At 36.9% G+C, this 27,939-nt stretch overlaps 1 protein-coding gene across 2 annotated transcripts in view; it reads right to left on the bottom strand.

The window, feature by feature from the left end:
* Window positions 1-27,939, bottom strand: part of TRPC4 (transient receptor potential cation channel subfamily C member 4) — a 206,852-nt gene that overhangs the window by 97,973 nt on the left and 80,940 nt on the right. For both annotated transcript variants that reach the window (XM_069601491.1, XM_069601489.1), the window contains exon 3: window positions 7,651-8,169. In XM_069601491.1, the coding sequence (XP_069457592.1) occupies window positions 7,651-8,169 (519 nt within the window). The remainder of the gene's footprint in view (window positions 1-7,650; window positions 8,170-27,939) is intronic.

Below are 27,939 nucleotides of genomic sequence, written 5' to 3'. Positions count from 1 at the left end.
GTGTGCTCCCAAGTACAGAGGAAAAGGAAAGTAAGCTAAAGAAATGCAGTTTTTTATCCCTTTTATTAATACAAGTCTCTTAATTATTTACATCACTCATTGTAGCTCATGTATTAAAACTCTGCCATATGCCTGGCATTCTTGATAAGTGCTGGTGTGATAAGAGTTCCTGATTCTGTGGTCTAGCAGGCAGCAGTCAGGTTCAAAGGGCATACATAATCAGTGCCTAAAATATATTTTAAAAATGCAAAGCAGGAGGACAAATTAAAATCGAGTGTGTAATACATCTAAGTTACTTTTGAAAGCTTATAATAAATTGAGTATTAATAATTGAGTGTGTAATAATCTAAGTTACTTTCGAAAGCTTATAATGGAAGAACTAGAGCATGGACAACCCTAGGCTCTGGCATAATGTTTACACATTATGCATTTTTGATGAGACTGTTGTTTTAAAATAAATAGTTTGGCATACTGATTATAATAATAGACTGTAATGATAAACTTCAAAAAAGTTTTTTTTAATTTATCATTTATTTTTAGCAGTGTGTATGTGTCAGTTCCAAACTCACGGTTCAAAAGTGCTATGAAACCCATGAGGCCTATATAAATATTCAGTATACATATTAAAACATTTAATGGTGAAGTCCACTCTTTTTGCTGCAGGACATACAATAGAGTGGTATATATCATTTCTCTGCACGCCCTTAGCTTTTTATACTGAGGTTCCATGAAGGGATAAACAAAAGCAATTATAATAACAGTAATAACTAAATGTAATAGACAGCTACCCTTCCATGGACATACATGCCAGGAAGTACGCCTAAGTCTGGACCTGTATTATCATGCTTCACCTTAACTACTGACCTATGAAGTAGGCCGGACAAGGCAATGGCAACCCACTCCAGTACTCTTGCCTGGAAAATCCCATGGACGGAGGAGCCTGGTAGGCTGCAGTCCATGGGGTCGTGAAGAGTCAGACATGACCAAGCGACTTCACTTTCTCTTTTCACTTTCCTGCATTGGAGAAGGAAATGGCAACCCACTGCAGTGTTCTTGTTCTCCCCCAGGGACGGGGGAGCCTGGTGGGCTGCCGTCTATGGGGTCGCACAGAGTCAGACACGACTGCAGCGACTTAGCAGCAGCAGCATGAAGTAGGCAGTATTTTCCCATTTTAAAGGTGAGAAAACAAAAACTCAAAAGCTAATTGGTATAACATCACATACATTATTAGGCATGGGGAAGAGAATTATATTCATTTCATAGGCTTCATACTTTTATAGAATTTTTTTCAACCATCAGAGATGAGTCACTTGATACCAACAAAAAGCTATCTCCAGTAGTTTTTAGACGGCCAGAAATTTACCTGGTATGGTTAGGTTTGCACACTCAGATGGAAAGTTTTCATTTCTCTATCACGTGACAGGAGAATATTAATGTTTGACCCCTTCCCCTCCATCTTTGCATAGGTTTACTTTCCTTTTTAAGGTAGGATTTTTTTTTTTTCCTACCTAACTCTTGGATCTTACTTTGCAGATAAATGAAAGCTCTAAGAATCCTGTTAGCAGTGGAATAGACCTTAAGAAGAAAGAAAGGTATCAGGATCAGGGCAACCATAACAGGGTGGGTGATGACATGAGGACGGAGAGATGGGAAGAACTTGAGAGGACTTCTGTGCTATGCCACAAATGCAAGGACTTACTAAGGTGAATTTCTGCACTTGGGGCTGAGAGAAAGAAAATTCATGAAAGTGAAAGTACTCAGTTGTGTCCGACTCTTTGCAACCCCATGGGCTATACAGTTCCTGGAATTCTCCTGGACAGAATAATGGATTGGGTAGACTTTCCCCTCCTTCCGGATCCTCTGGAAGATTTCCAGGGGATCTTCCCAAACCAGGGATCGAAGCCAGGTCTTCTGCATTGCAGGCAAATTCTTTACCAGCTGAGCCAAAAGGAGAGTTACTTCCAAAAGTTGCTCAGGTGCTTATGATAATGTTACATTTGGCAACCTTTGTCTTCTCTACTTGAGAAAGTCAAGGAAATCTAAAGAAGTTTTAACTCATGAGTTAAACCTTGATATATAATTTCAGGTAGTACTTACTCACCTTGACAGCACATTAGAATTATCTGGGTAGTCTTTCAAAAAATGCCTCTGCATTTCCAGGGGTTTTTGTGTAACTGTCCTGAGCATTGGGATAGAAGCAGCAGTGCAGTGTTTAAAAACAACCTCTCAGACAATTTTACCGAGATCCGGCAAAACCCGCAACAATGGGCAAGCAACATGAAACAGGACAGAGGTCTTTTTATGCTAAGAGAGACCTGGGTGGAAAGGCCCAACGTAGGAAAGCAGTACAATTAGTGTTTGCATTTGACTGAAATGTGAACTATGAGCAGTGATGGTGAACAATGAAACTAACGATTTAGGCAGAATCCATATAAAGTGAGCTGTGACAGTTTGGACTTTATTTGCGAGAGTGAGAAAGACACTGCAATGTTTTACACAGAGCTCACATGCTCAGATTTATGATGACCAAACAGAGGGCTTCTCTAAGACAGGGGGCTTTCAGTGCTATACCTGAAAAACTATCCCTAGATTTACTTTTCCTAAAACACAAAACAAAGACCCTTAGGTGGCGCCGTGGTCAATGGATTGGAGGAGGTAGGACCAAAGGCAAGGTGTTGAATGGAAGAAACCAAAAGTGAAAACAAGCAGGAGGCAAAACAGTACTTGTAATGAAGCAACATTGCTGCCATAGAAGAGAAACCAATGATGAATTCTGAGTTGAAAACAGCTTAAGGGCATACTTCCAGAGAAAGCGGTTTTTAAGAAGAGATCTGAACACATGAATGTTCCCCAAACAATTCAAAACAGAGAAGAGAGAAAAAAACAGAGGGACGTGGTAAGTAATACCTAGTCAAATTCAAATAACCCATTCTGTGTTAGCTAAGTAAAGCAAACTAAGACAAAGGCATTACCATATTTACTTGGGTGAATGACTCGCAAAGTTATTTCAGCAGAAAAGTCTCAGTTATGGAGGGGAACACTGTATGCAATACCCTTTTCTTACTTTTCTCCCCAGAAGTACTCCCTTTGCCATTCTTCCATAATAGTTGTTTGATGTCCACGAGACAATGTCCCAATAGTATGAGACATTTTTTTCCCTCCAAATTATCCATATTCTGATGTGGAATTTACCAGACACAAGAAAATATGAAAGGTATATTCTAGACATCCTAGACTTGAATAAGAGTGAGAAATGAAGAGACATAAAAGACAGTCAGTGCCTAACAGAGTTGGACTATATGCCTAACAGACTATACGCCTAACACAGTTGGACTATAAAGAAAGCTGAGCACCGAAGAATTGAAGCTTTTGAACTGTGGTGTTGGAGAAGACTCTTGAGAGTCCCTTGGACTGCAAGGAGATCCAACCAATCCATCCTAAAGAAAATCAGTTCTGAATGTTCATTGGAAGGACTGATGTTGAAGCTGAAACTCCAATACTTTGGCCACCTGATGCGAAGAGCTGACTCATTTGAAAAGACCCTGATACTGGGAAAGATTGAAGGCAGAAGGAGAAGGGGACGACAGAGATGGTTGGATGGCATCACTGACTCAATGGACATGAGTTTGACTAAACGCCGGGAGTTGGTGATGGACAGAGAGGCCTGGCATGCTGCAGTCCACGGGGTCATAAAGAGTTGGACACGACTGAGTGACTTCAGTTCAGTTGCTCAGTCGTGTCCGACTCTTTGAGACCCCATGAATCACAGCACACCAGGCCTCCCTGTCCATCACCAACTCCTGGAGTTCACTCAGACTCACGCCCATCAAGTCAGTGATGCCATCCAGCCATCTCATCCTCGGTCGTCTCCTCCTCCTGCCCCCGATCCCTCCCAGCATCAAAGTCTTTTCCAATGAGTCAACGCTTGCATGAGGTGCCCAAAGTACTGGAGCTTCAGCTTTAGCATCATTCCTTCCAAAGAAATCCCAGGGCTGATCTCCTTCAGAATGGACTGATTGGATCTCCTTGCAGTCCAAGGGACTCTCAAGAGTCTTCAACACCACAGTTCAAAAGCTTCAATTCTTTGGCGCTCAGCCTTCTTCACAGTCCAACTCTCATATCCATACATGACTACTGGAAAAACCATAGCCTTGACTAGAAGGACCTTAGTCGGCAAAGTAATGTCTCTGCTTTTGAATATGCTATCTAGGTTGGTCATAACTTTTCTTCCAAGCAGGAAGCGTCTTTTAATTTCATGGCTGCAGTCACCATCTGCAGTGATTTTGGAGCCCCCAAAAATAAAGTCTGACTCTGTTTCCACTGTTTCCCCATCTATTTGCCATGAAGTGATGGGACCAGATGCCATGATCTTCATTTTCTGAATGTTGAGTTTTAAGCCAACTTTTTCACTCTCCTCTTTCACTTTTATCAAGAGGCTTTTTAGATCCTCTTCACTTTCTGCCATAAGGGTGGTGTCATCTGCATATTTGAGTGCCTAACAAAGGTCAGCTCATCTTGCCCAATTTGTAGCAAATGCAAAACTCTTACACAACTGTTGACCAGCCACCAGAATCTAAAGGATCTAAGAGGAGAGAGTCATTGTTCACCACACAGTCCCAAGGTTCTGATACCACCTGCTATAGAAAGCAGCTGATTGATACAAATCTCTTCATATTGCTCCAGGATAGGATAAACAGGTGAGTCCAGGGCTGTCCCCATGTTGATTTCTCTCCTTCCTCTTTAACAACTCCCTTAATTTCTAAGACAGAACCCAGATTAATACCAAGTTGAAAGTTAATGTTGCAAAATTGTTGACTTACCTTCAAGAAAAGGAAAAGTAAATTTAAAAGAACATAGGCTGTTGACCATATAGAGATTTTATATATTTTTTCACTTTAATTTGAAGAGCTATACAGGGATTGCATTGCAAACTTTTCATACAAAAAATATATTTAATTGCTTTCCATTATTAACCTAAACACTGCAAATTAATCAGGCAAGGAAACATGCAGGGAGCCTTCCAGAACTAAGAGATTTTGAAACTTTATTCAAATGCATTCATATTGAGCATATTGAGATCAATTCACATGGAGCATCCTTTCTCTACCAGGTACTGAAGTAGGGCTGATGAATGAGACAAATGTGTTCCTGATACTGACAGCCTAGAGAAGTGAAGTGAAGTGAAGTCGCTCAATTGTGTCCTAGAAAAGGCAAGTAAAATACAGCAATACAGTGCAGCCATTCTGTGTACAATGAAGGCATTTATCCTAAAGGCTGTATGGAAGAACTGCTTCTTGGAATCTCTCTGTGGGAATAGAGAACTGAGTGAGGTTTTAAGAGTGAGTAGGACTCAGCCATGTGAACATTAGTGGGAAGGCAATCCCAAAACATCGGAGATGGATGGGTCAAAGACAAACCTCAAACTTTTGTAGACTGAAACAAGGAGAACTTGTGGTTAAAAAGGTATAGAGCAATGTGTTGTTGGATTCGATTTGCTAGTATTTTGTGAGGATTTGTAGCATAGGGAACTCTACTCAATACTCTGTAATGGCCTATATGGAAAAATACTCTAATAAAAGAGTAGATATAAGTAATATGTATAATTAACTTTGCTGTACAGCTGAAATTAATACATTATAAATCAACTATACTCCAATAAAACTTTTTCTCAAAAAAGTTTTTCCTGTTCAGTCTATGCCCTTTAAAAAAAAAAAAGTAAATGGGAAGACATTTATGCTAAAGTAGAGTTTTATTTAACACACATGCTCTTACTAGAAAATCTTATCAAGTATTTTCAGATCGGTAATTTTTGAATAGTTTAGGAGTAAGTTTCATAAAACACAACCTATGATTTCAAAGAATGTATGTGAATGTAAAATCTTATTCTTGATTCTATAAAGCCATTATTAGCCATCCAACATTACTTTGCTCTTGAAAAACTGTCAACTCTAGGGAAATATGCTCTTTAATATCGAATGAGATACTCCAGAACAATTCTATAATAATTTTGCTTTTTTCCCCCTCCATTGTTATTTCAAAAACTAAAATATAAAATGCAAATGCAGAGTCATTTTAAAAAATGTATCTTTTAAAAGCTATTACTACTTCATATTTTCTTATTACATGTTATGTGTTTTTAGCCTTCCTTCATCCTGCTGCACTGTTAGGTTCTATCACCCTCCAAATCCATAACTTCACAGAAACAAAAAGTACAAGCATCTTGAAAGAAGTGTTAGAAATTATCAAATGTTTTCTATTGCTTTGCTTCTAACATACCTAACCAAGGACTCAATTTGTGGCTCTTTGTTCAATAAACCTTGAAATTGAGTCTATTCCTAAAAAATACAAAAGGATCTAAGCAAAGAAAAACCATCTTTAGTCAAGTGAAGATTTTCATTAATTTCTTTCTAGTTGCATATTAAAATTATTCTAATATCTTAGGAAAAAAACAGAATCGTGAGTTCTAAACGTAAGACTCTAAAAAAATGAGTTGATTGTATTGACATGGCTCAACCTAGTGCATGTGATTTTAGAGTCAGAGGTAATACGCACAAAAGAAGCCATTTCCTTTGCTGTTGAGGGAAAAGATTGTTAATTACTTTTAGGCTCCATGACAACTGGCCAAAGAACTACAGGATAAACTCAAAGAAGCAAATTCAGGTATCTTGAACCTTAAGTACTTAGTAAGTAGCAACAGATAATGCAGCCAGGGCTAATGTGGAATATTCAGGGCCAACTCAAAAAAAAAATTAAATACATTTTTTTCAGAAGCTTCTTTTTCTTTTTCATCTTATATATGTAGTTTTCCAATATTTTTATTCTAGAATAATTACTATAATTCACCAATGAAAAGAAAACCAATATTTTTTGGAGGTAGAAGTAAGCATACTTTTGAGAACTTACTCAATATCAGTGATAGAAGCAAAAAACAATTATGCTAGGCAATATGTATAATAGATCTGAATTTTCCTCATTTAATATTCAAATTCACAGAAATCTAATGAAAACTGTATTACTCTCCTGCAACTGACTTCTTTAACTTCTCATTCCTGACAAATAAAGAAACTAAGCCAGATGTGAGAGAAGTTTTAGAACTTCCACCTGCTGTTGGACTAAAAGCTTTCTTTTAGTAATAATTTCTAATAACGTATTTTTATTAATATCACACATTATAATTTGCTCAGAGCATTCATATATATCCACTCATTTTATACTTCCTTCAAATCTGTGAGAAAAATATTTTATATGTATAAAGAAGTATATATATAATCAAATATAAATATTAAGTCCATTAAGCAGATGAGAAAACCAAAGCTCCAAGAAATCTGTGTGACCCTCTAAAGGAACAAGACTTATAAATGGCAGAATCAGAACTCTTCATACAGAGAGTCTAGAATTCATTAGTTTTACCATTTTCACCCCAGTAAATGTGTATATTTTAATACAGATGTCAAAAAACATCACCAATTATTAAACCACTTACTGCCCCTCCTAAATGTGTTTCATAATCAGTAATCTGGCCAACATTTCATCCACTTACAGTTAAATAGAAAATACTTTAAAACCCCAACCTAATTTTGGAGTACCAACTTTTCCCCCCTGTGATTAAGTTCTGTGGCATTTTGATGGATAAAGTCTAGCAACACTCACCTCTTTCTGACGGTACTTAATGGCCAATTTGAGTCTCGCGAGATCGTTTCCACTTTGTTCTTCCAGGAGACTGTTGTCATCACGGTAATTAAGAATGATTTCCAGCTCTCGGGAACTTCTTGTCTGATCCAGTAGGTCCTTGGCAAATTGTTTGCACTGTCGAGACAGCTCCTCATATTCTGACTTGAATTCATTTTCCACCTTACTCAGTTCCTGGAGCTCCCAACTCAACTGAAAGGCTGTGAGAAAAGGGTCTTCACTGGACAGGGCAATGAGAGACGGGCTGGCCAGGGCCTTGTAGATGTTGAGTCTGGAGCGAGAGTGGCGGAGACTGTCCACATCTGAGCTAGACACGCATTCAACGCAGTTACAACGGACCTCGTGGGGTCTGGGCACTGAGACGCCTTTCTGAACCAAAAGTTTTATTATCTCATAATTATTTGTATGGGCTGCCAAAATGATGGGCGTAATGTCTGGAGTGAATTCAGAGAACTGCTTATCAAGGAGTATGGGAGGCACCTAGAAAGAAGAAGAAAACAGAGGTCAGGAGGGGTTCATTTGCTCAAGCCTGTGATTTAAGACAACATGCTACAGCAATGTTGAACAAGATCACACATCTTTAGCCGGGTGGTTGTTTTTTTTTTTTTCTTTTTTTCCCCTCCATGACAGATGCAGCTTTTTCCCCTCCAAAGACAAAAAAACAATTAGATTTAAAAAAAAAACTGCAATAGAATGACACGGTATTCTTTGTTTTATCTGTCTGAATTGTGACATTTTATGAAATCTTAAACTCAATGCCTATGAAAACCCTTGATAAAAGTCTTTCTTGCTCCCAACTTCTTTTCTGTCAGTCTTTGCTTTTCTTTCCCAGTGATGTGGCCTACCTAAATAATAAGAAAGACACTGAAAAATAGTTAATGATTTGCTTTAAACCCCAGATTTTCCTCTGCAGTACAAGTTTTAAATTCCTCACTCAGGTTTTTGGCTTGTTTGTGTTTTATCTTCTGTAGCCCTAAGATCCAAGCTATGATTAAAGGTGGCAGCCGAACCTGAGAGGTATCTTCTCAGCTTTCTCTTTTCATCTATCCCTTTACAGTGTATCTTCCAGATGACAAGAGATGTTCCCTTGCTAACATCGCTGTTTGTTAGAAAAAAATGCTTCCCAATGAATCAGGTCACCAGTGCACTTACAAACAATTTCCTTATTATTATTTCCTGTTATTCTCTAGGAATGATGAAGACAAAAACAATTTAATAGGCACTATTTAATAAGCCTAAAGCTCTTGAGAGTTCCATGGACTGCCAAGAGATCAAAGTAGTCAATCTTAAAGGGAAATCAGCCCCAAACATTCATTGGAAGGACTGATGCTGAAGCTGAAGCGCCACTACTCTGGCCACCTGATGCAAAGAGCTGACTCATTGGAAAAGAACCTGATGCTGGGAAAGATGGAGGTCAGGAGGAAAAGGGGACAACAGAGGATGAGATGGTTGGATGGCATCACCAACTCAAAGGATGTGAGTCTGAGCAAACTCTAGGAGATAGGAAGGTCAAGGAAGACTGGCAGGCTGCAGTCCCTGGGGTTGCAAAAAGTTGGATTCAACTTAGCAACTTAACAGCAAGAACACTTACTCTAACTATTCATTATTCATATTTTTATAGACATGCTCTCTTGGTGAGTAAGCAGGTATCTTGCTGTTAGAACCAGGCCCATCTGTCTGACACCCAGACCTGTATGTATTGCATTACACCCTGCTGCTTGACAAGTTTTTGGTTTAATATTTCTTCCTGCTGCCACAAAGTCATAGAGGCCTCTGTGAAAATAAGTGCTACATAAGGACAAGTTAAACAGGCAGAGAAGAAAAAGTGATGACATAAAAATCACATTAAAATGGGATATTGGTCAAATATGAAGGAAACCACAAAAGGATAAAAAGAAAATAATTGAGAGATAAAGGAAAGTCACATGAAACTTCAATTGCACTACTTTTAAGTAGACTGTAGTCTTTACAGGAGAATAATTAAACTCATATGCTTTTAATTCATCTGGTCATTTTGGATATCTATTTCATAAGCTACACACTCTATGTGTGTGTGTGTATATATATATTAACATATTCAGTATTTAATTTTTTAGAAGACAATTTAAGTATATCTCCCACCTCACCCTTTAAGTTAGTGGGACAATTTTCCATAAAAAACCACTTAGAGGAAGCTTTGGTCAAGAATGGAATAAAACAGCAAAAAAAAAAAAAAATACACCCACTGCAAATCACTGCTGCTTCTGAAAAAACATACTTTGACCAGTTATATTCCAACAAAACACACTATATATATAGAGAGAGAGTCTGCTGGGACTCTGATCACACAGCCCAGCAGGCACATATGATTGTTTATCCAAGTCCCCGAAGGTAAGCATTGCATTGAAAATAACAATAAAACAAAAACACTTAAATGACTGCTTGTTATTGAGTGCTAATTATGTGCCTACATCGGTTATTACATGGTGTTTGATAATTGAGGGCTTTCTTATTTTATCATTGCTTCTGCATTCTTTTATATGTACAATTTGGTCCTCTTCTCCCTTTAATTACTAAGTATTACTCATGGGCCCATGGATTTTTCTTTTATTCTATATATTTTGATTCATTGCAATCATTATTAATTTTGAACTTGTTTTTGGGGTATAGCATACATTAGATCCCTGGGTTGGGAAGATCCCCTGGAGAAGTGAAAGGCCACCCACTCCAGTATTCTGGCCTAGAGTCCATGGAGTCCCAAAGAATCAGACACAGCGGAGCGACTTTCACTTTCACTTTCATTCATACAAACAGGAAAATGCACAGTGTACAGCTTGACACCTTTTTAAAATGTGAACATGCTTGTGTGACACAACACAGACAAAAACCTGGAAGAGTGTCTGCATCCCAAGAACCTCCCTCTTGTCCTTTCTTAGTCATTCCATTTCACAATCACAAATCTAACTGCTATCACCACAGATTACTTTCACAAACTTTTAAACTTTATATAAACAAATCAAAGTATGTACTTTTTATGTTTAACTTTCTCTGTTAGTAGCAATCATTTTTGTTATATCAATTCTGCATAAGATTTTGATTTTTGAAAATGACACAACTTATTTATCAATCTCTTTTTGATGATATCTGTGTAGTTTCCAGTCTATGGCTATTAAGAATATGGTTCCTTTGTACATTTTTGTCCATGTCTGTTGGTCTTGTACCTAGGAATGGAATTTCTGGATCGAATAATATTCTTAAACAGTGATACCAACTTTCATGCCCACTGTAAATTATACTTGGTATTCTAGTCCTTTATCACTCTATCCACCTTCTTATTTATGGCATTCAACATTTTAAGCAATAATTTTGAATTGTTTTATTTATTATCAGGGTTGGCTATTGAATTTGTCTAAGGCCTGAAAGCATCTGTGGAAATAATCATATAATTATTCTCCTTAGTCCTAAAAGTATGGTTGCACATACACACAAATGCACACACCTACACACACACACACACAGTATAAATTATGCAAGTGATTTTGGCATAAATAAATTCCCTAAAGAGAGTATAAATAAAGCAATAGGGAAATTAATTTACAGAAGACATTATTTTTACTAGGTAGAATTAGAAAAGGATTTTAGAGGGAATTTATACTTAAGATGGGTTGGAATAAACAACATAGAAAAGTTACCAGAAAACGATAACAAGAAAAAAAAATAAGAAAGATGGATTCATGCAAATTCTTTAGAGTATGGGATAAACCACATAGAGATAAATAATTATAAAATGCTTGAATGCAGATTAGGGCAACATCACTGCAGATGGTGATTGTAGCCATGAAATTAAAAGACGCTCACTCCTTGGAAGAAAAGTTATGACCAACCTAGATAGCATATTCAAAAGCAGAGACATTACTTTGCTGACTAAGGTCCATCTAGTCAAGGCTACGGTTTTTCCAGTGGTCATGTATGGATGTGAGAGTTGGACTGTGAAGAAGGCTGAACACCGAAGAATTGATGCTTTTGAACTGTGGTGTTGGAGAAGACTCTTGAGAGTCCCTTGGACTGCAAGGAGATCCAACCAGTTCATTCTGAAGGATATCAGCCCTGGGATTTCTTTGGAAGGAATGGTGCTAAAGCTGAAACTCCAGTACTTTGGGCACCTCATGCGAAGAGTTGACTCATTGCAAAAGACTCTTATGCTGGGAGGGATTGGGAGCAGGAGAAGAAGGGGACGACAGAGGATGAGATGGCTGGATGGCATCACGGACTCGATGGATGTGAGTATGAGTGAACTCTGGGAATTGGTGCTGCGATTCATGGGGTCACAAAGAGTCAGACACGACTGAGCGACTGAACTCAACTGAACTGAGGGAAGGTTTTCGAATAGCCATTGGTGGAGTCATAGAAGAATTTAACCGGGAGAATAATGTAATTCCTACATGCTAATGTCACTGATTATCAGATTGAAAAGTAGAATGGCTGGAGGTAGATGAGGGAGCCTGGTAACCAGTGCAGTCTAAGCTAGAGCTGTAGTAATGGAAAAGGGAAGACTGTGATCAGGACCATGATGCAGGAGAGAGAGGCAGAGAGAGGAAACGCACGTGTGGAGTAGGAGCAATTCAAAGCAAAGGCATCAGAGCACAAGGCAGCTCCAGTCCAGATGCCCTGACATATCTTTGAGTTCGGGTTTCAGTTTCAATAATGTCTACTTGTCTCGGAGGGAAAGCTAGTCATAAACAGAACTAAACCATTCAGAGTTCCATTACAGAATGGCAGTGTTCTAATGGCATATTTGCAAAATCTAGGATTGAAAAGGGATTTTCGGAGAAGTCCTTAATCAATTAAGGGCTAATGACCCTTCTTCTCTCTTTTGCGCACTAGCTGGCCAAGAATAGAAGGTAATGAAAGTCCACTTCTTACTGACTTTATAGGAAAGATGAGAGTACCATCTCAAAGGACCTCTTGACTTGGAAGATGGTGACATTGGAGCAGAGAAGAGGGCAGTGAAGAGATGCCTGTTTGCTGAGCTCCAGCAGCAGAGACGTTTATCAGTTGATTAGCAACTTTACTATTTACCTGATACTCAGAAATTTAAGGGTTTCCCAGGTAGCTCAGTGGTAAAGAATCTGCCTGCCAATGCAGGAGACGCGGGTTTGATCCCTGAGTTGGGCAGACACCCTGAGAAGGAAATGGCAACTCATTCCAGTATTCTTGCCTGAAAAATCCCATGAACAGAGGATCCTGGCAGGCTACAGTCCCTGGGGTCACAAGAGTCAGATGTGCCTTTGTGATTAAACAACAGAAATTTAAATAAGTCTAAAACATAAGGCATTGGAACTCAGAAACATTTAGAAAATGCAGAAAATGGGCTTCTCCTTCTTTCATGGTTCACTCACAAGTCTATTTCCTGTCCTTATCCTGTGCTTTGCTTTATTCAGTATCTTCAGTATGCAACTCTCCCTCTTTCTTTTTGTGCTTCCAATGTCATAAGTGAAAAACAGATTTTCTAACAGGAAAATAAATAGTTCGCTATAGGTGCTCAGGGGCTATTACCTAAAAATAACGTTGATAGGAATATAATTTTTTTCCTCCAAATCTGACATATTTAAGGACAGAAATGAATATCACAAGAACAACCATGTAGATAAAAATTACACTATGCTTGACTTATTTTAGTCAAAATAAACTCTACAAACATAAAAGCATTACACCCATGCAAACATACCTGTATGAAAATATACTCATGTTACTTATAAGCAACACAATCTCCCATTTAACAAATTTCAACTGATTGAATTATATTGTTGACCCAGAAATCTACAACTAAGAAGAACAGGCAATTAAAAGAGGATCTGAAAACTAAACTCATATCCCTGTTTATTACACTGTATAGCTGGAAATTTGCTTTGGCTTTTTTTCTAAGATTCATGAATATTTGTTCGATGTCTTTTTCTCAATCTTACCATAACATTAGTTACATTATTAACTGAATCATTTTCATCTCACATAGTTTTCAGAGTGACTGACCTACACATAAGCTAAATAACACACATTAATGCTCATGGTAAAGAATGTGCCTGCAATGCAGGACCCTAGGTTTGATCCCTGAGTCGGAAAGATCTCCTGGAGAAGGGAATGGCAACCCAGTCCAATATTCTTGCTTGGACAATCCTATGGACAGAGGAGGCTGGCAGCTATAGTCCATGGGATTGCAAAGAGTCATAAATGATTGAGCAATTAACAATCAGTTTAACTGATTAATGATTAACTCATAAACTGAAAGCTTTCCTCAAATCCAACCCAATGCTTTTCATGGAAGTAACTTGGCACCAGTCTGAGGCATATACTTTAAAATCTAGAGTGTGACATTTTACCCAAATATAGAAATGTCTCTTTGTCACTAACATATACATTTTTGAACTATTAATGCTGAAGTATACATTTCTAGAGAAAAATTCATCCTGGAGTGACATTCATCCAGTTTCAGAGAATTCATTCCCTTACATTCAGCATTCATTAAACTGGGTTGTATAAACAGAGTAAAAGAAATTTTCTTATATAATAGTAATTGGTATATCCTCAATTATTAAGACCAATATTTTAATTGGGCTTTACTCTGGATTAGTTATATTATCTTGTGAAAGTCCTTTAATATCTCTGTTATGAGAGGTCATTGCTGTAACATGAAATTTCTATGATTCAAAAACCTTTGTACCCTTATTGATAGTAAAATAATTGAAATTTTATGAGAATTTTTTCAAGTACCTCAACAAAAATTTGTTGGAATCTTTAGCTTCATCTTACTTTTAGCTTTAATGTTTTTTATCTAATGTACTGAAACCTATATTTTTTAAAACTCAGACTTATGAATATCAAATTTATCTCTCTTAATTACCCAGACAGACCTTCTAATTCAAACCAACGTAAGGAAGTTTCAACTTAAATTTATATTTTAAAAACTAATTAAACATAATTTATTGAGAACTTGAGAAATTTTCATAAACATGCACACATGCATATACACTCAAACCTGAACTTGCACAAAAATCAAGTGGTTGCTATATGAATGAATGAATAAAGTTGATGCCAAAGCCTTTGACTGTGTGGATCACAACAAACCATGGAAAATTCTTAAAGAGATGGGAATACCCCAGACCACTTGACCTGCCTTTTGAGAAATTATATGCAGGTCAGGAAGCAACAGTTAGAACTGGACGTGGAACAGTGGACTGGTTCCAAATAGGGAAGGGAGTACATCAAGGCTGTATATTGTCACCCTGCTTATTCAACTTATATGCAGAGTACATCATGAGAAATGCTGCGCTGGAGGAAACACAAGCTGGACTCAAGATTACTGGGAGAAATATCAATAACCCCAGATTTGCAGATGACAACACACTTATGGTAGGAAGTAAAGAACTAAAGAGCCTCTTGATGAAAGTGACAAAGGACAGTGAAAAAGTTGGCTCAAAACTCAACATTCAGAAAACTAAGATCATGGCATCTGTCCCATCAGTTCATGGCAAATAGATGGGGAAGCAATGAAAACAGTGACAGACTCTATTTTGGGGGCTCCAAAATCACTGCAGATGGTGACTACAGCCATGAAATTAAAAGACGCTTGCTCCTTGCAAGAAAAGTTATGACCAACCTAGAGAGCATATTAAAAAGCAAAGACATTACTTTGCCAACAAAGATTCGTCTAGTCAAAGCTATGGTTTTTCCAGTAGTCATGTATGGATGTGAGAGTTGGACGATAAAGAAAGCTGAGTGCTGAAGAATTGATGCTTTTGAACTGTGGTGTTGGAGAAAACTCTTGAGAGTCCCTTGGACTGCAAGGAGATCCAACCAGTCCATCCTAAAGGAAATCAGTCCTGAATATTCATCAGAAGGACTCATGCTGAAGGTGAAACTCCAATACTTTGGCCACCTGATGTGAAGAACTGACTCATTGGAAAAGATCCTGATTCTGGGAAAGACTGAAAGTGGGAGAAGGGGATGACAGAAGATGAGATGGTTGGATAGCATCACCTACTCAATGGTCATAAGTTTGAGTAAAGTCAGTTGGTGATGGACAGGGAAGCCTGGCATGCTGCAGTTCATGGGTTGCAAAGAGCCAGACACAACTGAGCAACTGAACTGTACTGAACTGAAGATAAAAAAAAGTTAAGATATAAGATACCTTATATATCAAAAAAAATCCATGTTTTTCTCTATATTTGAAATACAGTTATAAACAAAACTGATTAAATATAGAATTAAAAAGTAGCTATTATAAATTGTGGCAAAATATACTGTACTTATGAAAATATTAAAGAAAAAATAAAATATATAAGAAGAAACAACAAAACATCACAGAGTATAAAATAAGATCCAAGATATGATGAAAATATGTTCTGAATAGAAAGACCTAATATCTTAATTGTGTCAATTGTCTCAAAATAAATATGTGCATTTTGTTCAGGGCCTTCCCTGGTAGCTCAGTTGGTAAAGAATCTGTCTGCAGAGCAGGAGATCCAGGTTCAATCCGTGGATCAGGAAGATCCCCTGAAAGGAAGTGGCAACTCACTCCAGTATTCTTGTCTGGAAAATCCTATGGGCTACAGTTCATGGGGTTGCAAGAGTCGGACACTACTTAGCAACTAAACACCATCTTTTTATTCAGAATCTTTTTTATCTGTAACTTGATAACACTATTGGTTAATAAGGAGAAATATATATCTAAGAATTTCAAAAATTATGAAAGGAAGACCATGATCCAAGAATACAGCAACAAGTACAGATCAGTTGAATAGCTTTTTAACCATTATTACTTCTTATTATATATGAAGAAGGAAATGGAAATCCATTCCAGTATTCTTGCGTGGGAAATCCCATGGACAGAGGAGCCTGGAGCGCTACAGTCGATGGGGTTGTAAAGAGTCAGAAACGACTTAGCGACTAAACTACCACCACCACTTATTATATATAGGAACTTGATATGTGAAAAAGTAAAATTTCTATTCAATTGGAAAAAGTGACTCATTTATTATATGGCACTGAAACCATTTTCTACCCCCAAAAAACAAAATTAGCCCCTATCTCATTTCATAACAATAAATTAGGGATGGGAAAAATATTTAAACATATAAAGAAAAAGTAACAACATTTAGAAAAGAATTTCAAAAACTAGTTGTATAGCCAAAGGGTTGGGGAGAACTCTAAAACCAAGACTGGAAACACAGAATGAAGAAATACATATTTTATTTTATATTTCTCAAGTAGAATAACCAAAGATTTTCACAGAAGAAAATCAAAACAAAACAAATTAGCAAACATAACAAAATAGAAACAGAGTCATAGATACAGAGAGTATGAGCAAATAGTTGCCAGAGGGAAAAGGGTCAGGGAAAGAGTGAAATTGGTGAGGGAAATTATGAAGCACAAAATTCCCGTTAAAACAAAAAAAGTCACAGAAATGAAATTTACAGTATGGAGAATACAGTCAATAATAATATAATATCTTTGTATGGTGACATGGTAAATAGACATATCACGATCATCATTTTATACTACTAGAAATATTGAATCACTATGTTGTATACCAAGAACTCACGTAATGTTGTTATCAATTACACTCAAACAAAAAAACAACAATAAATCTATAGAAAAAAAGATCAGATTTGTGCTTACCAGAGGTAGGGGTTGGGGCTTCCCTGGTGGCTCAGAAGGGAAAGAATCTGCTTGCAATGGAGGGGCCTGGGTTTGACCCCTGGGTTGGGAAGATCCCCTGGAGAAGGAAATGGCAACCCACTCCAGTATTCTTGCCTGGGAAGTCCCATGGACACTGGAGCCTGGCAGGCTACAGTTCATGAGGCCGCAAAGATTCGGATACAACTGAATGACTAAGCACAGAGGTAGGGGTTGCGGGGATCAGGGAAGTTGATGAAGGCAGTCGGAAGGTACAAACTTGCAGTTACAAGACAAATAAGTACTAAGGATGTAAAGTACATGAAAATATAATTATCACTGTTGCATGTTTTTAAGAGAGTAAATCTTGAGATCTCAGCACAAGGAAACTATTTTCTTCTTTTATTTTGTGTCTGTATGACACGATGGATATTGTTAAATTTATGGTGGTCATTTCATGATGTATGTAAGTCAAATCATTATCCTTTACACCTTGAATCTACACAGTGCTATATGTTAATTTTATCTCAGTAAGACTAGAAGAAAAGATCAGAAACATTGGATAATCTTTCTCATTAATAGAGAAAGGAAATATAAAAGAATAATGAACTACAGTTATTTTGCCAAAGTTAAGGAGCTGAAGATACTGGTGCCCACATTCGTCAAAAGCAAGAGGAATGCAAATTTTAACAGCCTTGCTTGAAAGAATCTGGCACTTACATAAATTCTGAGAACCAAAACCCTTCCTAGAGAAAATCAGGCACCTTGAGACTATGTGTTTATTTCATCATTGTCATGATAGAAATCTGGATAGCACCTGAATGTTTTTTCAAAAAAGAAAGCCTGAACAAATTGTGGAATAACTCTTCATCAAATATTAAGATGCTACTGAATATCTGAACTTGAATGAATGCTGTATGTATCAGTCTGGAGAGATGGATCATAGTTCTTTACAAAAAGGCTCTTGATTTAGATTCTTTAAATATTAGTTATGGTATGGGGAGGGAGGAGGGAGGGGGGTTCAGGATGGGGAACACGTGTATACCTGTGGTGGATTCATGTTGATGTATGGCAAAACCAATACAATACTGTAAAGTAATTAACCTCCAATTAAAATAAATAAATTTATCTATAAAAAATATTAGTTAATTTTATATCAGAGACTGTCCTTGGTATTACCTAATTATATCTTAATGAGTTTATTTGATAAGCAAAGACCTCTATAATCACATCCAACCCTGATTATTAAAATATACTTTGTACTCCACCCTGGCAGGGATCCCATGGCCCAATCATTTCAGTGTCAGACTTTCCATTCATAGCTTTCCTGTTAGTGTCTGCCTCTTTCCTCCCACTGGCCAAATTCTACCAAATTTTCAGGATGCAACTCAAACCTTATCATTTCTATGATGCCCTTTAGTAAAAATGAACTGTCATTAACCGGAAATTTTTTATTTAAATTCAGGCAGGAGAAACGGGAGGTGTTATTATTAGCTTTTTACAAGAAGAGATAAATTTAAAAACATAAGTTTTTTTTTTAAAAAAGAGGAGTTTGTGAGAAAAGTGAGGAACGAGAGTGCAGATTATACAATTTACGATTCTCTTATCTCCTTTATGTGTTTTCATACAAACTATTTATAACTTTACCCAAGTTTCAGTCAATGAGACATCCAGTATAAATATAAATAATGTAATATCCATAACTATTTTTACTCTTTTAAAGTTAACATTCATGTTGAACTGCATTGGCTATCTATTTTCACTATAAAGACTATTTCAAGTCTACTTTGAATGAAAAATACCAGCAAATAGATACAGTTTGTATTGCTTTGAACAGGTGTAGGAATAACATAGTAAACACACTTCTGTGATAACTTGGATAACAGATTTATTTTAGAACTATGATAAACACATGAACCAAATGAACAAAGATTTGGCAAAAATAATTTTGACTCGATGATGCTATTAACACAAATATGCTTGGGTCTGATTACAATGTCACCAGCAACAAGAAACATATATGAAGCGCTTACCATGTTCCCTGCCCTGGCATAGGAGCTTATCATGCCTTATTTTAGTTAACCATCAAAATCATATTTGGAAGTAGGTGTTATTCAGAACAGGCCTTAGAGAAGTTCAATAGCTTGCTCACGGACACACAGAAACCCACACAGCCTGACTCCAGCGTCTAACTTCTTCATCAATAGATCGTCTTGTAAGTCAGGCTGCCGTGAGGTCCTGGAACTAGTCAGCGATCAAGACTAAGCGTTATATCCCGCCTTAACCATTTTCAGTCGTGTGGAAATGACACATTCAGTTAACTTCTCCACATTTCCAGTTTCCCATTTTGAAATGTGGACATTTATCCAAGATATTTCTCCTTGTGGAATACAAACCGGAGAAATCTATATCAAAGACTTTCCGAAGTTAAAACTCACAGGGTTGTAGTGAAGATTAAATGTGAAGGCATGCTGTAACCTATAAATCACAAAATAACAGGAGGGGACTGGTGGTATATGACAAGCCTAAGATTGTGAAGAGAAAGAGCAGAAAACTGTCTTGTTCTGTTTTGCCAGATTGCCTTGCTTCTCCTTGCACAAACACAGCCCCAATTATAGTGCTTGATTCACCTGAAAAGTAGAACAATAGTCTCCCGACAGGCCAGTTTCCTAAGTATAGATGTCAAAGTCTGGAATGTGTACTTTTCACAACTGAAAATTTGAACTATGCATTTCCTAACATGGCATAGGCTTTTGTTCCATACCACTGTTGATACACCGTACATAGTAACTATTCAATATTATTTTCATCTTGAATAAAGAACTGGAGAAATTTCAATTCCTAAGGTGACATCAAACAAATAGAAACTTTAAATCACCACCAGCTTTGGCTAGGTTTAATCACTAAAATAATGAGAGGATTACTAAGTCACTAATTCCCCGATCATTTGGTTCACAAATACTGCTTTTATTTTTAAAACTCTCCCTCTCTCTTTATGTCTTTTACATTGAAAGAGACTCTGTTAAATGATATCTAAGAGAAATCCTTTATTGGTTGAAAATGTAGCTCACAAGCCAAGTGTATACTTGATTTGATAAGAATTACACATAAATTATGGTCAGAGATTCTAATTTTAGTTTCACTTGACAGTGCTTATCACTATGTCTTTTTTGGAAGTCACCAGTCCTTTGACTCCCATAACTGGCCCGTGCATTGGCTCAAACCCTGGCTGTACTAATGGTCTGTGGGAGGCTATTTGGTAACAATTATTGGAAAGCTTTGGAAACATTATTTAAGTCCCCTAAACTTCAATCTTCTCATCTGTAAAATGGAGAATATTATAGTCTTTACCTAATAGGGTTTTTTTTTAAGGATTAAAAAAGTAATAGTGAATAATAATGAATTTAAAAGTGTTTTTTAATGTAATGTTTGGTAAAACAAAATCTAGTATGATTGTTATAAATATCATCATCACCATCCATCAGCATTTTCTCTGGTTGCTTCTTCTCAGGCTCACTTACTGGGGCCTCTTCTATTTATCCCTTGAACATTGTTTCTTTAGGGATCAAAATTAAGCCCAGTGTTCTTTTCATTATACATATATATATTACATATATATAATATACATATATATATATATATATATATATATATACTCCCTGAAAGTTGGCTGTTCTCATGTTAACTATTTCAATGTTTGCCAATTTGTATTCTTCCAACCATTCAGTAACACTTCGGGGCACCCATTTTATGCCAGTCACTCTTTAAAGTTTGGGGAATATAGCAGTGACCAGAACAGATAAAATCTTTGCCTTTATTCAAACTGCATTCTAGAAAGAGAGAAGGAAAGGCACACCACATGAGTGGACCAGTGGACGAATAAATCCACGAACGACGGAATGTCAAATGGTAAAGGCCATGGAGAAAAGTACAGTGGAGTAAGAGGAAATCAGGAGTGTCAGAGGCAAGGGGAGACTTCTACCCTATATAGTGTGACACAGAAGTCTTACTGATACGATGACATTTGAAAAAAGGGCTGTAGAAATGTAGATACCAAGCTAAGCTTCTAACTAAGAGCAGAACACTCCTGGAAGAGAGATCAGCAAGTGCAAAGATCCTGAGGCTCGAGTGTGATTAGAGTATTTGGCCAACTTGACGGAAGTACAGTTATCTAGATTAATGTTTCATGCCTTGACTTGCATAAAATTTCTAATTAATTATAATAATTTGTAGATTAAACTTAATGTTTATATAAATTAACTGAATGTACTTTTTATTTCTTCTAGTCTTTATATCTTTTATTTTTACTCTTTTTGTTATTTAAAAGAGCCTCTAGTAGAATGTGTATGGAAGAACAATACTGAGAATCTTTATTTTGTTATTGATATTAACAATGAATGTTTTTATTATTTCACTATTCAGAATGATATAAATGTAGGTTTTTGGTAGACACTCAATCATTTTAAGGCAAATATTTTGTCTATTTCATTCCTGATTTGCTTAGATTTTTTTTTCTTATCATGCAAGGATAAAATTGTAGTAATTGCTTATTTTTTTGCACCTAGTGAGATAATAATTTGTTTCCTTCTCCTTTACCTGTTAAAGTAGTGAACTACATTAATAGATTTTTCTAGTATATTGTTTAAGATTTTACACTTAAATTTTTGATAGGTCATAATTTTCCTTTTTCACACTGTTCTTCTTCTGATTTTGATGGCAAGGCTATAAAATTAGAAATGTTTGGGAATACCAGACTACCTGACCTGCCTCCTGAGAAATCTGTATTCAGGTCAAGAGGCAACAGTTAGATCTGGACATGGAACAACAGACTAGTTCCAAATCGGGAAAGGACTAGGCTATATAGTGGCTATATCATGGCTATATATTGTCATCCTGCCTATTTACCTTATATACAGAGTACATCATGTGAAATGCCAGGCTGGATGGAGCACAAGCTGGAATCAATATTGCCAGGAGAAATATCAATAACCTCAGATACACAGATGACAACACACTTAAGGCAGAATGTGAAGAACTAAGAGCTTCTTGATGAAAGTGAAAGAGGAGAGTGAAAAAGTTGGCTTAAAACTCAACATTCAGAAAACTAAGATCATGGCATCTGGTCCCAACACTTCATGGCAAATGGATGGGTAAACAATGGAAACAGTGACAGATTTATCTTTTTGGGCTCCAAAATCACTGCAGATGGTGACTGCAGCCATGAAATTAAAAGATGCTTACTCCTTGGAAGAAAAGTTATGACCAACCTAGAGAGCATATTAAAAAGCAGAGACATTACTTTGCCAGCAAAGGTCCATCTAGTCAAAGCTATGGTTTTTCCAGTGGTCATGTATGGATGTGAGAGTTGGACTGTGAAGAAAGCTGAGTGCCGAAGAATTGATGCTTTTGAAATGTGGTGTTGAAGAAGGCCCTTGAGAGTCCCTTGGCCTGCAAGGAGATCCAACCAGTCAATCCTAAAGGAAATCAGTCCTGAATATTCATTGAAAGGATTGATGCTGAAGCTGAAGCTCCACTACTTTGGCCACCTGATGTGAAGAACTGACTCATTGGAAAAGATCCTGATGCTGGGAAAGATTGAAGGCAGGAGGAGAAGGGGACGACAGAGGAGATGCTTGGATGGCATCACCAACTCGATGGACATGAGTTTGAGCAAGCTCTGAGAGTAGGTGATGGACAGGAAAGCCTGGCATGCTGCATTCCATGTGGTTACAAAGAGTTGGACATGACTGAGCAACTGAACTGAACTGATGAAAGATTGGAATAATAGGGTTCTTGAATGGTAGATCTCACCTGTTTTTCTTCATTGTTATTTTAAAACATATTAACCATTTTTCTCTATCATATTTATTTCATATATTTTCCATGTTTTATAGAAATTTTTATTATGAAGATTGTTAATGTTATTTTCATCTCAACAAATTTACCAGTCTTTTCCCCCTCATGTTGCTCAGTGTTCCCTAGGAATTCTTTCTTCAAATAGATCACCAGTCTTTGAGAGGGAAAGCCATGTGTATAGGGTTTTGCATAAATTAAATATCCACTTTACTTTTAAGCTCATAGAGTCTTGTCCACATGAAAACCCCTTTTAACCCTTGCTAAAGAGATTTAATATTCACATTATGTTTTTAAATTAATTATTAATACAAAAGTGTTTATTTAATTCATATGGAATTTAGTCATTATTTGATATTTACTTATTCCTTGATAGATTTTATTTTATAAATATTATTTTGATACTTGTGAAACATTTAAATTAATCATACACTGTAATTTACTTAATCACCTCTATTTTGAATACATGAAAGAATGAATGACAAACTATGAATAATTTTTTCTTTGGTTTTAAGCTCATAAGTTGCTAAGTTGCTTTTCCAAAAGGATTCAGTTCCAACAAAAATAAAAGGTGCTAGTTTCATTGTATCGATAGACCATAAATACAGAAGATTGTATATTTTGCTTGTTGTCCTTTGTTGATTTATCAATGTTAAATAGAATTATTTTTATAAATTTTTGTCACATTTTTAAAATTCCTTACTCTATTTTTTACTTTATAATTTTATTTTAAACACACAAAGGAATACAAACTATTAAATTATTTCATATATTTGGAATAAAACAGATCTGTCAGGTTAAAAACATCACACTAAGTAACTTTCATTTTTTCTATTTTATATTTTTTGTATTTTTCTTCATAGATTTGTTTAAAGTGTGCTGCATATGATTAATCTAGATTTACATGAATAAATAAGAGTTGACATAATTATGTCAAATCCTGTGATTTGAGGTTCAAATGAAGTCTCTATGGAGCAAAATATATCTGAGTTTATGTTAAATTTAAACAAGTATTACCAAGCTTGCCTGTAATTTTCAAGTGGTCTGAGATTCTTAGTGTGATAGAAACCATAACACTAGATTTTTGTCCTCCAAATTGGATGGAACATGTTTGGCAGCAATGTAGGGACAAACGACATGAATCCTCAGATTTTAATTCACTGCGCCTAACACTCAAAAGATGGGGGATGTGGACAAGGTCTCATCAATCCAGTATGGCAAAATAATACTGTTATTAATAGTTCAATTTCTTTTAAAAATCTATGGTTTAGATGGATAACTCAACTTAAGAGCTTTATCTGTCACAGCAATTAGGAAACAAAGAAGATGATAAACTTCATATGGACCATTTCTGGCAGTGAGCGATACAGCAGAATTCCATCGGTAGAGTGCTTTAATGAAAAAACCTGCTTGTCCGAAAGAGCAGGATGGGAATCAAAACGGTTCCCATGAATGAGGAGAGGTAGAGTGAAAATACAGAACCAGTAGTTGAAGCAGAAGTGAAAGTAAAAGTCGCTCAGTGGTGTCTGACTCTTTGCGACCCCATAGGCTGTACAGTTCATGGAATTTTCCAGGCCAGAATACTGGAGTGGGTAGCCTTTTCCTTCTCCAGGGGATCTTCCCAACCCAGGGGTCAAACCCAGGTCTCCCACATTGCAGGCGGATTCTTCACCAGCTGAGCCGCGAGGGAAGCCCAGTTGAAGCAAATAAGATGCAAACAGCTGCAAGTTAGCAAGGTTGTGCTGGGTAGGTAGTTTGAATGTCTGGCTACTATGAATTGGGTGTGAAAAGTGAAAATTGCTCAGTTGTGTCTGACTCTTTGCCACCCCATGGACTGTAGCCCACCAGGCTCTTCTGTGTATGGGATTCTCCAGGCAAGAATACTGGAGTGGCTAGCCATTCCCTTCTCCAGGGGATCTTCCCAACCCAGGGATTGAACCCAGGTCTCCTGCATTGCAGGTGGATTCTTTACCATTTGAGCCATCAGGGAACCCTCTGAATTGGGTGTGAGATTGGATCAGTTATTAATATGTTGAGAAGAGCAGAGGAGATAAGCTAAGGAGTCATGTGACCTTGGCTCATCCACTACCAGTGTGGCCTTCAGCACATCATTCACCAGCTTCACTTTTAGACATAACGTTACCTGTTTACTCACAGGATCAAGTGATCTTAATACGAAGAAAGAGCTTTGATAGAGTTAAAGTGATTTATAAATGAAAGGAGAAAATACCCTTTACTTGTATATCAAAAACGCAAACATGAATAATGATTAACTGTGGTTTTTATTTTTCTATCAATAATGGGAACATGAATTTAAGTATACCAAATACTATTTTAGATTTTATATATGAACACTTAAAAGAATGGGCCTGTTGAATGGGTTTAAGTTTCCTAAATTTTATGTCCCTTGCGTTAATTACTATAATTGTATAATTAAAGATTTCCCCAGAGGAACAACTCTATATTTATACCTAATCTGCCCACTGTGGTGTTGGAGAAGCCTCTTGAGAGTCCCTTGGACAGCAAGGAGATCCAACCAGTCAATCCTAAAGGAAATCAATCCTGAATATTCATTCGAAGGACTGATGTTGAAAGCTCCAATACTTTGGCCACCTGATGTGAAGAGCTGAATCACTGGAAAGATCCGATGCTGGGAAAGATTGAGAGCAGGAAAAATGGGGAGAGAGAGGATTAGGTGGTTGGATGGCATCATCGACTCGATGGATATGAGTTTGAGCAAACTCCAGGACATATTGAAGGACGGAAGTCTGGGTGCTGCAGTTCATGGAGTCGAAAAGAGTCGGACATGACTTAGCGACTGAAAAACAAAAATAACAACCTGCCCACATCTTTAATAATTTCTTTCTTACTCACTGCCTTTTTCTGTTGTGATATGCAGAAGCATTATGACCTTTCCGAGAAGTATTGACTTTTTCCTGTTACAGAAGCTATATATCCTTATTGCTGAAAGATTTTTAAAATGTCAAAACTACAAGAGGAAAACCAAAATTCCCCTTAAATCCCTCTACCCAGAGGTATACATTGTTTTTCTTTCTACCCAAATATATATTCCTTTTCACTTTCTCTCTCTCAATACATATAAAATTGGGAGTGTGATTTTGTATTTTTTTAACAGTTGTAGGTTTTTATCGGAATACTGTAAATTACTTCAAGGAAGTCTGCATGCTTTGTGCGGGACTTTAACTTTTAAGAAAAGGTGAGGCTTCTTAGAACGCAATACTTCACTCATAATCCTACACAGCATCTGTGGTGATAAAGGCCAAATTTCAAAATAAAAAAATTCCCAGAAAATTTAATAGCAGGGGTATTAACACTTTTGTTTTCCTTCTGAGTAGGATCTAAATCAGAATCGCTACCTTCACTAAAGCCTATTCGTTCTTTGATGTTTGATTTTATCTTGCCAGATTGTTCTTTGCCTGCTTTATTTTCATGAATGATGACAGGGGTTTTTAATCTGCCATGTTTATCTATTTATTTGGCAAACTGTTACTTAATACCTAGGATGTGCATGGTATTATAGAGCCAGGAGAAGAAAACGTGACTAAAATTCGATTTGATTTGAAGAGTAAAATCTGCCTAAAGAACAGGCTGGTATTCGTGAAATTTGAGAAGAAACTGAACTACAAAAGGCATCACAGTGTAACAGACTGAAAAACCATTTTGTTTTAAAAGATCCAAATACACAACTGTGGCTAGTTGAGCTTTTATATTTATATATTAGTAACATATAGTAATAGTAATAGTAATATATAAATATAAAAGCTCAACTAGCCACAGCTGTGTATTTGGATCTTTTCAAACAAAATGATTTTTCAGTCTGTTACACTGTGATGCCTTTTGTAGTTCAGTTTCTTCTCAAACTTCATCCAACCAGTCCATTCTGAAGGAGATCAGCCCTGGGATTTCCTTGGAAGGAATGATGCTAAAGCTGAAACTCCAGTACTTTGGCCACCTCATGAGAAGAGTTGACTCATTGGAAAAGACTGTGATGCTGGGAGGGGTTGGGGGCAGGAGGAGAAGGGGACGACCGAGGATGAGATGGCTGGATGGCATCATGGACTCGATGGACGTGAGTCTGAGTGAACTCCGGGAGATGGTGATGGACAGGGAGGCCTGGCGTGCTGCGATTCATGGGGTCGCAAAGAGTCGGACACGACTGAGCGACTGAACTGAACTGAACTGAACTGAATAGCATGAGGGAAAAACTAAAGGTAAAAAGTCTTCACTAAGAAGAATGAAATAATATTGTTTGCAGCAACGTGGATGAAGCTGGAGATTATCATACTAAGTGAAGTCAGATGGAGAAAAATAAATATCATATGATACCACTTATATGCAATGCAAAAACTCTAAAAAATGACATAATTGAACTCGTTTATAAAACAGAAACAAATTCACAGACTTAGAGAACAAATTTATGGTTACCAGAGGGGAAGAGATGGGAAAGGACTAGACTGGGATTTGGAGACTGGCACGTACACACGGCTGTATTTAAAATACAAAACCACGCAGAACGGATGCATGTATGTGATTGGCTGAGTCCCTTTGCTGCCCACCCAGAACTATCACAATATTGTTAATCTGCTGTACTCCAATGTAAAATAAAAAGTTTATAAAAATAAAATAACCAACAATCACCTACTGGATAGCACAGGGAACTCTGCCCAATATACTGTAATAACCTAAATGGGAAAAGAATTTGAAAAAGAATAGATACATGTGTAT

The sequence above is a fragment of the Ovis canadensis genome, chromosome 10, assembly GCF_042477335.2.
Source record: "Ovis canadensis isolate MfBH-ARS-UI-01 breed Bighorn chromosome 10, ARS-UI_OviCan_v2, whole genome shotgun sequence".
NCBI classification, from domain to species: domain Eukaryota; kingdom Metazoa; phylum Chordata; class Mammalia; order Artiodactyla; family Bovidae; genus Ovis; species Ovis canadensis.
Note: the sequence above shows the minus strand (reverse complement) of the source record. Positions and strands in the feature narration are given on the sequence as shown.